Source organism: Oryctolagus cuniculus, chromosome 17 (assembly GCF_051225735.1).
Source record: "Oryctolagus cuniculus isolate XC-2025 breed Fujian yellow rabbit chromosome 17, ASM5122573v1, whole genome shotgun sequence".
NCBI lineage: Eukaryota > Metazoa > Chordata > Mammalia > Lagomorpha > Leporidae > Oryctolagus > Oryctolagus cuniculus.
The window spans coordinates 22,297,401-22,308,156 of NC_142883.1; the positions used below are offsets into that span (position 1 = coordinate 22,297,401).

At 59.7% G+C, this 10,756-nt stretch overlaps 1 protein-coding gene across 1 annotated transcript; it reads left to right on the forward strand.

The window, feature by feature from the left end:
• Positions 1 to 816: 816 nt before the first annotated feature.
• On the forward strand, positions 817 to 8,286 carry NR1D1 (nuclear receptor subfamily 1 group D member 1). The gene is made up of 8 exons (XM_002719349.6): positions 817 to 1,522; positions 4,077 to 4,418; positions 4,556 to 4,644; positions 4,749 to 4,893; positions 5,261 to 5,907; positions 6,199 to 6,384; positions 6,927 to 7,137; positions 7,794 to 8,286. Exons 1-8 carry the CDS (start codon positions 1,492 to 1,494, stop codon positions 7,991 to 7,993), a joined length of 1,851 nt encoding a protein of 616 aa, XP_002719395.1. The 5' UTR covers positions 817 to 1,491; the 3' UTR covers positions 7,994 to 8,286.
• The last annotated feature ends 2,470 nt before the right edge of the window (positions 8,287 to 10,756 follow it).

Consider the following 10,756-nt stretch of genomic DNA (forward strand, 5'->3'; position numbering starts at 1 on the left):
CCTGAAGTTCAGGGTGGCAGATGAAACTAGCAAGGAATGGCTGACCCTGGGCCAGGGGCTTCTTCCAAGCCTCATTTTCCTCCTCAGTAAAAGAAGGGAAGATGAAGACCTTCCTGGTCCCCTGAGTTACCGTCTGTAATCCACAGCTATCCTCAACCCCTGAGGGCTGGGGGTTGTCACTTTGCCCCCATTATTTGGGGGCCTCAAAGCACTTTCACCATGAAGTTCCTCTCTGTTGCCCCCCCCCCAACACACACACAAAGGGAAATGACTCACCCCAAAGTCACCTCGAGTGGGTGGGATGGTGTCACACAAGCAAACAGGGAACCCCTAGGGGCATCCCCACCTCCGAGGGAATTCTTTCCCTAAGGGTGGCCTCCCTCCGGGGAGGAGAAAAAGGATTGCATTTCCTTTCCTCTCAGACCTCGGGTCCGCAGCAGAAGGCAGCGTGACTCCAGAGAAATCTCCCTCGCCTGCTTCTCTCTCTCTGCCCCGTGCCAACAGCAACCTCAGGAAGAGGTCAGTCCCTCAATCACGTGAAGCACTCACGTTTGCAAGGTTTGCAGAAAAGGCCTGTTAGCTTTGATCTCCCAGGGCGCAGCCAAGCTGGCCAGCCCCTCCCCAGGAATTCACATGCCCTTGCCATACAGGCTTTCCAAACACGCCACCCTGACTCTTCAGCGCACTCCACCCCACTCTACTCTCAGCTCCTCCCCGGTTCCTGCAAGCGCTGTTTGCTAGGCAGAAAGGGGAACTACACGCAGTCCGCCCACTTTGTCCCTGGACTACAAATCCCGACAGCCTCGGTACTGCGCAGGCGCACGGCGCTCAACGTGCCGGCTGCTGGAAAAGTGTGTCACTGGGGCACGAGGCGCTCCCTGGGATCACATGGTACCTGCTCCAGTGCCGCGTGCGGCCCGGGAACCCTGGGCTGCTGGCGCCTGCGCAGAGCACTCTGTCCCAGGGAAAGGCTCGGGCAAAAGGCGGCTGAGATTGGCAGAGTGAAATATTGCTGCTGAGGGAACGTATCGGGGCACACGTCTCGCTTCTTTGCGCCCGGGTGCCCCGTTTCTCCCCATCACCTACTTACTTCCTGGTTGCAACCTCTCTCCCTCTGGGACGTTTGCACTGGGAGCTCTAGATTCGCTACCCTGCAGCGCTGCGGAGCCGGCAGGCAGTAGCACTCGGTGCACTGCAGAGACCCGACCCTCCTGGCCACCTTTTAGCCAGAGCTGCCGCAGGCTGATTCCCCCCTAAACACTCTCTCTGCTCTTCCCATGCAAAGCAGAGCTCCGTTGCCTCGGCGTCCTATCCTTCACGGCTGCAGTCGGGCCACCCCAAGACCTTGCTGCAGGGTGCTTCGGATCCTGATCGTAAGCCTCGAGGTCCACTCTCCGCCCTCAGTCAGTGCCCGAGGGGTGACAGCGGCGATCGCAGCCTCCAGTTCGTGTCAAGGTCCGGTTTGAATGACTGCTGTCAGCCGGTGAAGACATGACAACCCTGGACTCCAACAACAACACAGGTACTGCGATTCCCCTGCGGTCATCATCTTTTCTCTGTCACTGTCTCCCTACCTCCATCTATGCCTTCTAACAAGAGGAACTTTATAAGGGTCTGGGGACTCCGTTGGCCCCGCGGACTTGCTAGCGAGATGAGCGGGATCTAGGGTAGGACTTCCAGAGCGGATTGTTGGTGCTGGGAGTGCGCTTGGGAGCGCTCTGAGTCCTGGAGCCCCCCTGAGCCTGAAAGACTCGAATCCTGGGCAGGAGGGAATGAAGACCGGAGACAGGTGGTGACTTGAAGAGTTTAGGGGGCCTGGGAGCTTCGGGGCAATATCCCGAAATGCCCCACCTGTGCATTCTCTGCAGCTGCGGTATTTCTGACCTCGGGAAAAAGCCTGCTTCTTTCCTCTTTTACCCTTCCTCTAGTTCCCGCAGGCTCCGGGGACTCTGACACAGTGGAGGATCCGGGCTCGGGGCAGAAGGGGCAGGGGGCATGGGTTGGCGCTCTCTGGGGGGAGCCTCAGTGACAGCAGGGAGCGGCAATGGAGAAGTCCGGAGCCGGGTGCTCGGCCCCAGGGAGGGCACCCACGGCGCCCGGGCCGCCAGGAGGGCTCACATGGCCACAGAGCCGGGCCCACGTGCTGCATTTGTTTTCATTCAGCAGAAGCCGTGGCCGCCACCCCATTGGTCGCTGCCTCCCGGCCCCGTTACATAATGAGCTCCGCCCCCGGTTGCCCTGGCAACGCGTGTTCCCCGGCTCTCCTCCCCTAGGTTGTCTCGGCCCAGCTAGCTCTGCCGGCCCAGCCTCGGACCCGGCGGCCGGGGAGGGGCGGGACGACGGCGGGGCCGCCGCTCCCCGCGGACGGGAAGCGGAGAGGGCGGGGCCTAGAGTTCCGGGGTTCCTCGTTGGGGAGCCACGTGCGAGAGGCACACGTGGAGCTGGGACGTGAGGCCGGCTGAGGGCCGGGCTCCCGCCCCGCCCTGCAGAGATCTGGGTGAAGCGGGGCTGACTCACCGCCCCCGCCTGCCTCCTTTTCCTGTCTGCTTGCTGGCCCCTCCTCCCTCCCCCGAAGAGGGGTGAGATGGAGATCCCTGACCTCTCGTGGCCTCGTGTTTATGTTCCCCAGAGGGAGCTCCCACCCAGCCACCCTTCTCCCTTCCTCCCTCTGTGTTTGCGCCTGCCTAGTTCTACTGCGTTTAGCCTCAGCTTCTCCACATAGCAAATTTTGTTTTCCTTGGTCTTGCAGGCAGCGTCTTCCTTCACCCCCAGTCTACCTCCGTAGAACTTCCCACTTCCCCGAAGCAAACATCCCAGATCTCTAGCGGGATACCTCACTTTCACCTTCTCTTTTCTTTCCCCACTCGGGGGAACTAAAAGCCAGAGAGGGGAGTTGATTTCCTTCACCTCACAAAGCAGGTTGGCGGGGATAGATCTAAAAGAGTTTTTGGAGCATACCTCTCCCTCCCGGGTTGGAGTCACTTTGAGGTGACAAGTCTTACTCCCCATTTGGGGATGAGTAAACTAGGTCAGGTTCATTCCACCAAATAAATATCCCATCCCCCACCTCAGCCCTGAAACTGTAGGAGCTAATCTGTTGTGCAACTATTTTACAGGGAGCTGGGTTCACCCTGACCAACCTTGAGCTATTTAAGGGCTGCCCTGCCCAGTTTAGTGTGTGTCAGTGGGTGAGCAAGACATGTGCCTCTGCAGACACGGTGGCATGGCATGTGTCAGCTCACACGTGTCCCGGGAGCCTCCCTTCTCCCACCCCACCCTGGGCAGGCAGGTCACCTTCTTCTGCTAAGACCAAGGGAGCAGGGCCACCTGGTTGGCAGTGCAACCAGAGGACCAAAGTCCCTGAATGGCCAGAGACCCAAGGTCATCACCACTCGGAGATCTAAAATGGGGAAATCCAGAGCCATGGGCCGGGCAATATGCACTTCACGTCTGCATTGCACAAACTGGCGTCGCTCAGTCTTTCCTGGGCTCGGAGATAATGAGTCCACTGGGATGCTCTCAGAGGCCAGGCGAGGCAGGCTGGGCAGGTTCCCTTCCTTCTGGACCTGCAGAGAAAATGTCTCCCCATTTAGTGGGCATGTGACTGTCTTAATTATTGTTATATTGCCACTCTGTTCACTCTTTGCTAGCCACTCATCTGTGGCCCCTGATCTCATCCCCAGAATGGCCTTGGTATTAAAACTAGCAGCCGTTTGTTATTATTATTATTATTTTGTTGGTGGGGACAGAGGGCACTGTGACAAGTTCTCAGCTGCTCAGCCTATCCCTAGTTCTGCCACTGTCAGCTAAGTAAGTCATTAGCTGTAATTGTTGTTTCCCAAGGAAGGTGTCTAGGGCAGAGAGGCATCCGTGGGAGGTGCCCACAGGGGTCACACCTCACACCCAGAGCAGAAGCTGAATGCGTTCTGCAAAGCACGGTGGATGTTGGCATCCCAGGGCATGTCCAGTATGTATCGAGGACTTGCTTATCAGCCCCAGCAGCATTTGGGGAAGACTGGTGCATGCTCTGGCACGAGACAAGGCGGCTGACACTTTTCCTTGCACTCTCTCACCAGGTGGCGTCATCACCTACATCGGTTCCAGTGGCTCCTCCCCGAGCCGCACCAGCCCGGAGTCCCTCTACAGTGACAGCTCCAATGGCAGCTTCCAGTCCCTGACCCAAGGCTGCCCTGCGTACTTCCCACCATCACCCACTGGCTCCCTCACTCAGGACCCAGCTCGCTCCTTTGGGAGCCTTCCACCCAGTCTGAGTGATGACTGCTCCCCTTCTTCTTCATCTTCCTCCTCCTCCTCCTCCTCCTCTTCTTTCTATAATGGGAGCCCCCCAGGGAGTCTACAGGTGGCCATGGAGGACAGCAGCCGAGTGTCCCCCAGCAAAAGCACCAGCAACATCACCAGTGAGTAGATTGCCAGCTGACTTGGGGGCAGGGAAGCCGGCGAGGGCTGGGTTGGACTTGGTTTCCATGTGGCTGTTACTCTCAGGGCCTCCCCTGGCCTTGGGGATTTCTCCTAGAGCTGCCCCTTCCTCCCACAGAGCTCAACGGCATGGTGCTGCTGTGTAAAGTGTGTGGGGACGTCGCCTCAGGCTTCCACTATGGCGTGCATGCCTGTGAGGGCTGCAAGGTGAGGCGGGGGCAGGGCGGGGGCAGGCTAGCTGATGGCCTCCCCAAGGAGGTCACAGGCCCAGACCAGGACGGAGACGCTCACCAGGCGCTCCTGCCTGCCAGGGCTTTTTCCGTCGGAGCATCCAGCAGAACATCCAGTACAAACGGTGCCTGAAGAACGAGAACTGCTCCATCGTCCGCATCAACCGCAACCGCTGCCAGCAGTGCCGCTTCAAGAAGTGTCTCTCCGTGGGCATGTCTCGAGACGGTGAGGCCGCATCCCCGCATCGCCGCCCCTCCTCCACCGGCTTCTGCGTTCCTCGCTGCCAGTCCCACAGCGAGACGCTCCACACTGTGAACTCATCCGCATGGAGGATACCCACTCGGTGTCCTGTTTGCTACACACTGTTCCCATGGGTCCCCCTGGCCACCCCCTGCCAGTCGTCCCTACTTGGGAAAGCCCCTTGACACGCGTGGCCTTGCTGGTTTTGGTTTTAACATGGGACGGACGCACACACACACACACACACACACACAGCCAGCCTGCAGGGTCCTGCCCTTTCAGGAGGAAGGAAGGAAGCGATGCGTGTGAGTGTGTGTGAGAACTTCCTGACACTGCTCTCATCCTGTCACAGCCGTGCGTTTTGGCCGCATCCCCAAACGAGAGAAGCAGCGGATGCTTGCGGAGATGCAGAGTGCCATGAATCTGGCTAACAATCAGCTGAGCAGCCAGTGCCCGCTGGAGAACTCCTCCACCCAGCACCCCACCCCAGGCCCCATGGGCCCCTCGCCACCACCACCTGCTCCAGCGCCCTCAGCCCTGGTGGGCTTCTCCCAGTTTCCACAACAGCTGACGCCACCCAGATCCCCAAGTCCTGAGCCTACCGTGGAGGATGTGATATCCCAGGTGGCCCGGGCCCATCGAGAGATCTTCACCTATGCCCATGACAAGCTGGGCACGTCACCTGGCAACTTCAATGCCAACCACACATCGGGTAGTCCTCCAGCCACCACCCCACATCGCTGGGAGAATCAGGGCTGCCCACCTGCCCCCAATGACAACAACACCTTGGCCGCCCAGCGTCATAACGAGGCCCTGAATGGTCTACGCCAGGCCCCCTCCTCCTACCCTCCCACCTGGCCCCCTGGCCCTGCCCACCACAGCTGCCACCAGCCCAATAGCAACGGGCACCGCCTATGCCCCACCCACATGTATGCAGCCCCGGAAGGCGAGGCACCTGCCAACAGTCCACGGCAAGGCAACTCCAAGAATGTTCTGCTGGTGAGGGCATGGGGTGAGGGAGGAGGACAGGGGGCTTGGAAGAATGAACTTGGCCTAGGGCAGGCAGCTGGGTGTTCCTGGAGGCTGAGTGTGGGGATATCCTCTTCCCAGCCCAGCAGTCTAGGCTCTGCCTGGGAACCCCTCATCTCTACCTGGCACCTGGCTGCTACTTTTCGTGACATGAAAGATCATCCTTCGGAACCACAGCCCTAGCCTAGGCAGAATCTGGGGCCCAGCCCTGCAGACGAAGCCTGGCTGACACTCCCCTCTCCGAATGCCTTCCTCCCCCAGGCGTGTCCCATGAACATGTACCCCCACGGACGCAGTGGCCGAACCGTGCAGGAGATCTGGGAAGATTTCTCCATGAGCTTCACGCCCGCTGTGCGGGAGGTGGTGGAGTTTGCCAAGCACATCCCTGGCTTCCGTGACCTTTCACAGCATGACCAGGTCACTCTGCTTAAGGCTGGCACTTTTGAGGTGAGTGACTGTTTGTGCTCCCTGCTCTTGACCTTGGGAAAAAAGGTTCAGCAGGAAGGCTTGGTGTCTGGGGTAGGCAGGGACTGCAGAAGGCTTTGGGACCCCAATGTCTTTGTTGTTTCTAGGCTGATGGAGGGGCAGCGTCACTCCCACTCCTGCCTCTGGGACTCCTGTCATCGCCACCAGAGGCTAATCACAACCCATCCTGTTAAAATGTACACAGCAGGGTCCACAGTGGCATGGCCCCCATTCTAGACAGGGGGCAGTGAACTTCAGGAAGTGCCTTGCCCAAGGTCGCAGGTAGTGACAGCCTGCGTTGAGACTCAGATTGAGGCCTGTAGGGTTTCAGAGTCAGTGGGATGTTTCCCACCCTTCCACCAGCCCCCTTCCCTCCCCCCACATTACTCATTCAAAAGCACACCTGCAACTGAGAAATCTAAGGTGGCATCACTAAACCCTTTGGCAAACTTCGGGGGCAGTTGGGCAAGGGCTCCTGCCATCCCTTCACCCTCGATGACCGACTCCCCCATCCCCTGCCTTAGGTGCTGATGGTGCGGTTTGCGTCCTTGTTCAACGTGAAGGACCAGACAGTGATGTTCCTGAGCCGCACCACCTACAGCCTGCAGGAGCTGGGCGCCATGGGCATGGGAGACCTGCTCAATGCCATGTTCGATTTCAGTGAGAAGCTCAACTCCCTGGCGCTTACCGAGGAGGAGCTGGGCCTCTTCACCGCGGTGGTGCTGGTCTCTGCAGGTAGCTCAAGCTCTCACCCGGCCCGCCCGCGGGGAGGAGGCACACGCAGTTGGATTCAACACACCTTTTATGGAGTACCTACCCTATGCCAGGCCCTGCACTGGGCACTGGCGATACAGACACGATTCAGACACAGTCTAGCTTGGGAAACAGACTCATGCCCGACTAATTATAAAACAGTGAGATAAGTGTCACAGTAGAAGCAGGGACCAAAGAAGCACAGACGACTATTTCTGCCTGGGCAGCTGGGGAAGGAGGTGACACTTGAGTGAGGCCTCAGAGGACAAGTAGGATGTTGCCAGGTAGAGAAGGGGGAAAGGGCATCCCAGGCAGAGGGAACTACAGAGCAAAAAGCAAGGGAGCCCGGCCAGGTTTGGCCTGTTCAGGGAGGGAGAGTAGTCTGGTGGGGTGGGCGGTGGCCAGCCCTGCTGAGCTCCCGCCCCCAGCGCCGGCAGGCGGTACCTGCTGTGGGGCCGAGGCCTGGGAGAAGGAGTTGTGGGAGTTGTGGCTCCTCCTCCTCCCCTGGCGGCCCTTCCCCCCGGGGGGCCGGGCTTCAGGGGGAGGCTGCCTTGCCTGCCCGGTCCTCCTCGCAGCCCTCCGGGTCCTCGTCAGAGGAGCTCAGGGAGTCTGCCTCACTGCTGTCGTCTTCCCCACAGACCGCTCGGGCATGGAGAATTCCGCTTCGGTGGAGCAGCTCCAGGAGACGCTGCTGCGGGCTCTTCGGGCTCTGGTGCTGAAGAACCGGCCCTCGGAGACTTCCCGCTTCACCAAGCTGCTGCTCAAGCTGCCGGACCTGCGGACCCTGAACAACATGCATTCCGAGAAGCTGCTGTCCTTCCGGGTGGACGCCCAGTGACCCGCCCGGCCGGCCTTCTGCCGCTGCCCCCTTGTACAGAATCGAACTCTGCACTTCTCTCTCCTTTACGAGACGAAAAGGAAAAGCAAACCAGAATCTTATTTATATTGTTATAAAATATTCCAAGATGAGCCGCTGGCCCCCTGAGCCTTCTTGTAAATGCCTGCCTCCCTCCCCCATCACTGGACCCCCCCCATCCGCCCCTATTTAAGCCACTCCCTCATTCCCACCCTTCTCTCGCCCCCTCCCCCTCTGGTTCTGTTCCTGTCTCAAATCCAATAGTTCCGAGCTGAGCTGGCTTCTGTGGTGTGGTGTGCTCGTTTGAAGGGTGGGGCGGGACTCTTGCCAAGGCTGGGGGGGACACCTCTCCATCTGGTCAATATGGGGGGTGTACTCTGCCAGCAGATGGGAGGATATAGGGAAACAGCACGCAAGTCTAAGGGGGGTGCCCAAGGGGGTGATTTTCATCATATATTTATTACATAAATATATAGTAAAATAGACGAGCAACAATTACCATAAAAATATCTTTCTTTAAAATCCTGACCCAAAACACAACGGGGTGAAAAATCGCACATAACAGACATACTGATTGTCAACGTGGGGCAGGAGTAGGAGCCCCTCAAGTCACCCCTACCGGTCCCACCCCTCCCTGGGGAAGGGACCTACCTCCTTCCCTGTTTCTGGCCACAGCCCCCCACCCCCACCCCAGCACCAGCTTCTCATACATTCAGTAGCGCCTCTGGGCAGTGTCCCCTCCCCCCACCCAGGAGTTCCCAGGGCAGGAATTACTGTCCCCCCCTTATGGACGGTGTCTGTGTCACACGCCCTGGCCTCTCCCAGCCCTGCAGACCCGCCCCCTGGGGAAGGGGTAGGAGCTCCTCCTCCCCCACCCTCCCCAAGTCTGAGCAGGGAGGAGGCTGGATGAGGTATGTGTGTTATAAGTGATGGGAGGGGGAATACTGAGATGGAGAGGCGGGTGGTGGGGGCGGGGTAGTGGTCATGGCTCTGGCACCCCCTTGTCCTAGCCTGGCCCCCCCATCCTGTTCCCAGCAACCCATCCTCCCACCAATACTGCACCTGCTGCCCCACCCTGCCTGCCCTAGTGCCCGGGCCAATACCGGGGGAGGCATGCCAAGCACCCACATCAGGGCCACCCCCTCATTAGCACCAATGGCCCCCAGGAGAGGGCCCTATTCCCCACTTCCTCAGCAGGGACTGGGACAGCTGCCTCTCTAGAGCAGATGCATGGCACTCCTGAGTCTCCCTGGCTCCTCCGGCACCATGCGTACTCACTCACACATTCACGCAGAGAAACGCACACATACGCCCCACATCACTGAGGGGGGAGGGGAAGGGCCCCGGTGGGGGAGGGGGTCACAGCTCATCTGACTGGGGAGGGCAGAAGTGGGGAGGAGGGGTTCCTAAGTGCCTGTAAGAGGCCAAGGCTCTTCCGGGCCTTTTCTTCACCGAGTCCATGGCTGAAAATGGGGATGGAGGGCGAGGGGTGGGGATGAAGGAGTAGGGGAGACAGCAGATAGGTCAGGAATTCCACTGGGGACCCCAGGTATGGGAGTCAGGTACAAGAGGGCTTATCCATGGGACTGCAGTCACACCCCAGGAGAGAGAGGGAGAGGACAGAGACAAAGACAGCACGGGCAGCCCAGGGCCCCGGTGGGGCGGGCAGGCACATGCACAGGTGACAGGATGCTCCTCCAGGCCCTCCATCCCCGTGGGAACACCTGATCAGCGGGGAAGGACACCGCCCTGGCAGGCAGCATAGCATTGCCTTCCTGTGTGTGTGGGTGCACGTGTGGATGCTCATGGCGTGTGTGTGTGTGTGTGTGTGTGTGTGTATGTGTGTGTAGGGGGCTGTGGCAGGCTGAGGGTTGGGGTGGGGTGGCAGGTTCCCCACTGCTTAAGACATTTTTGCCCCAATAGTGCAAAGCGCAGGAAGCCCTGGCGCCCCCTCCCCCACCCACCCCTGCCCCATTCCCCATGGCTTCCGGGGGCATCTATGTCCACCCATCCATCCCTGCCGACGTGCAGCCCTGAGCCCAGGGCCCTCTGGTCTGCGCTGTCCCTCCCCACTCCTCTCCTTCTTCCCTCCCTCCCTCTCTCTCCCCTGAGGAGCTGCCATAGCCAAAGGGAGGAGGCGGAGGAAGAGGAGGGCAGCTGCCCCAAGTGCAGACCAACAGAGCACTCCTCACCAGGAGGGTGGGAGGGGCTCAAGCCAAAGTCCCTGAATTTGAGAAAAGAAGAGGGGAAGGGAGCCCAGGGGCAGAGGGGGGCTGGTCTGAAGAGCATCAAAGGGAAAAAAGGAGGAGCACCAACCACCCCTCCCCCAGGGCCCCAATGTAGTGCCACTGACCCGGACACCCCCATTCTGGTGCCTGCCCACCCAGAGTCAGGATGAGCGCATTGTATAGGAGCAGGGAAGGAGGAGGGCAGAGGTTAGAGAGCCCAGAAGACAGACCGGGAAACAGGGCAAGCGAGCCCCCGCCCCCAGGGGCTGGGACTCAGGGAGATGCTCACGCACAGCTCCCGCCCCGGGCAGCAGCATCTGGACCATAGCTAATACTGCAGGACATGAGGAGGGCGGAAGCCGCAGCCACAGCTTTTCCCATGTGGGTGCCAAGGTGTGCGTGTGTGTGCGTGTGTGTGTGTGTGCACGTGTGTGTGTGTGAGGGGCGGGGGACAGGGACAGGCCCCTGGGGCTGGGCACTTGAATGGGGAGCTGTGCGGGCAGCAGGACAGGAGGTG

Excerpts from the sequence above, each read along its gene's own strand:
- NR1D1 (XM_002719349.6), top strand. The coding sequence starts at position 1,492 with ATGACAACCCTGGACTCCAACAACAACACAG. Across the intron at positions 4,645-4,748 it reads ATGCCTGTGAGGGCTGCAAG|GGCTTTTTCCGTCGGAGCAT; the intron begins GTGAGGCGGGGG and ends CCTGCCTGCCAG. Across the intron at positions 6,385-6,926 it reads TTAAGGCTGGCACTTTTGAG|GTGCTGATGGTGCGGTTTGC; the intron begins GTGAGTGACTGT and ends CCCCTGCCTTAG.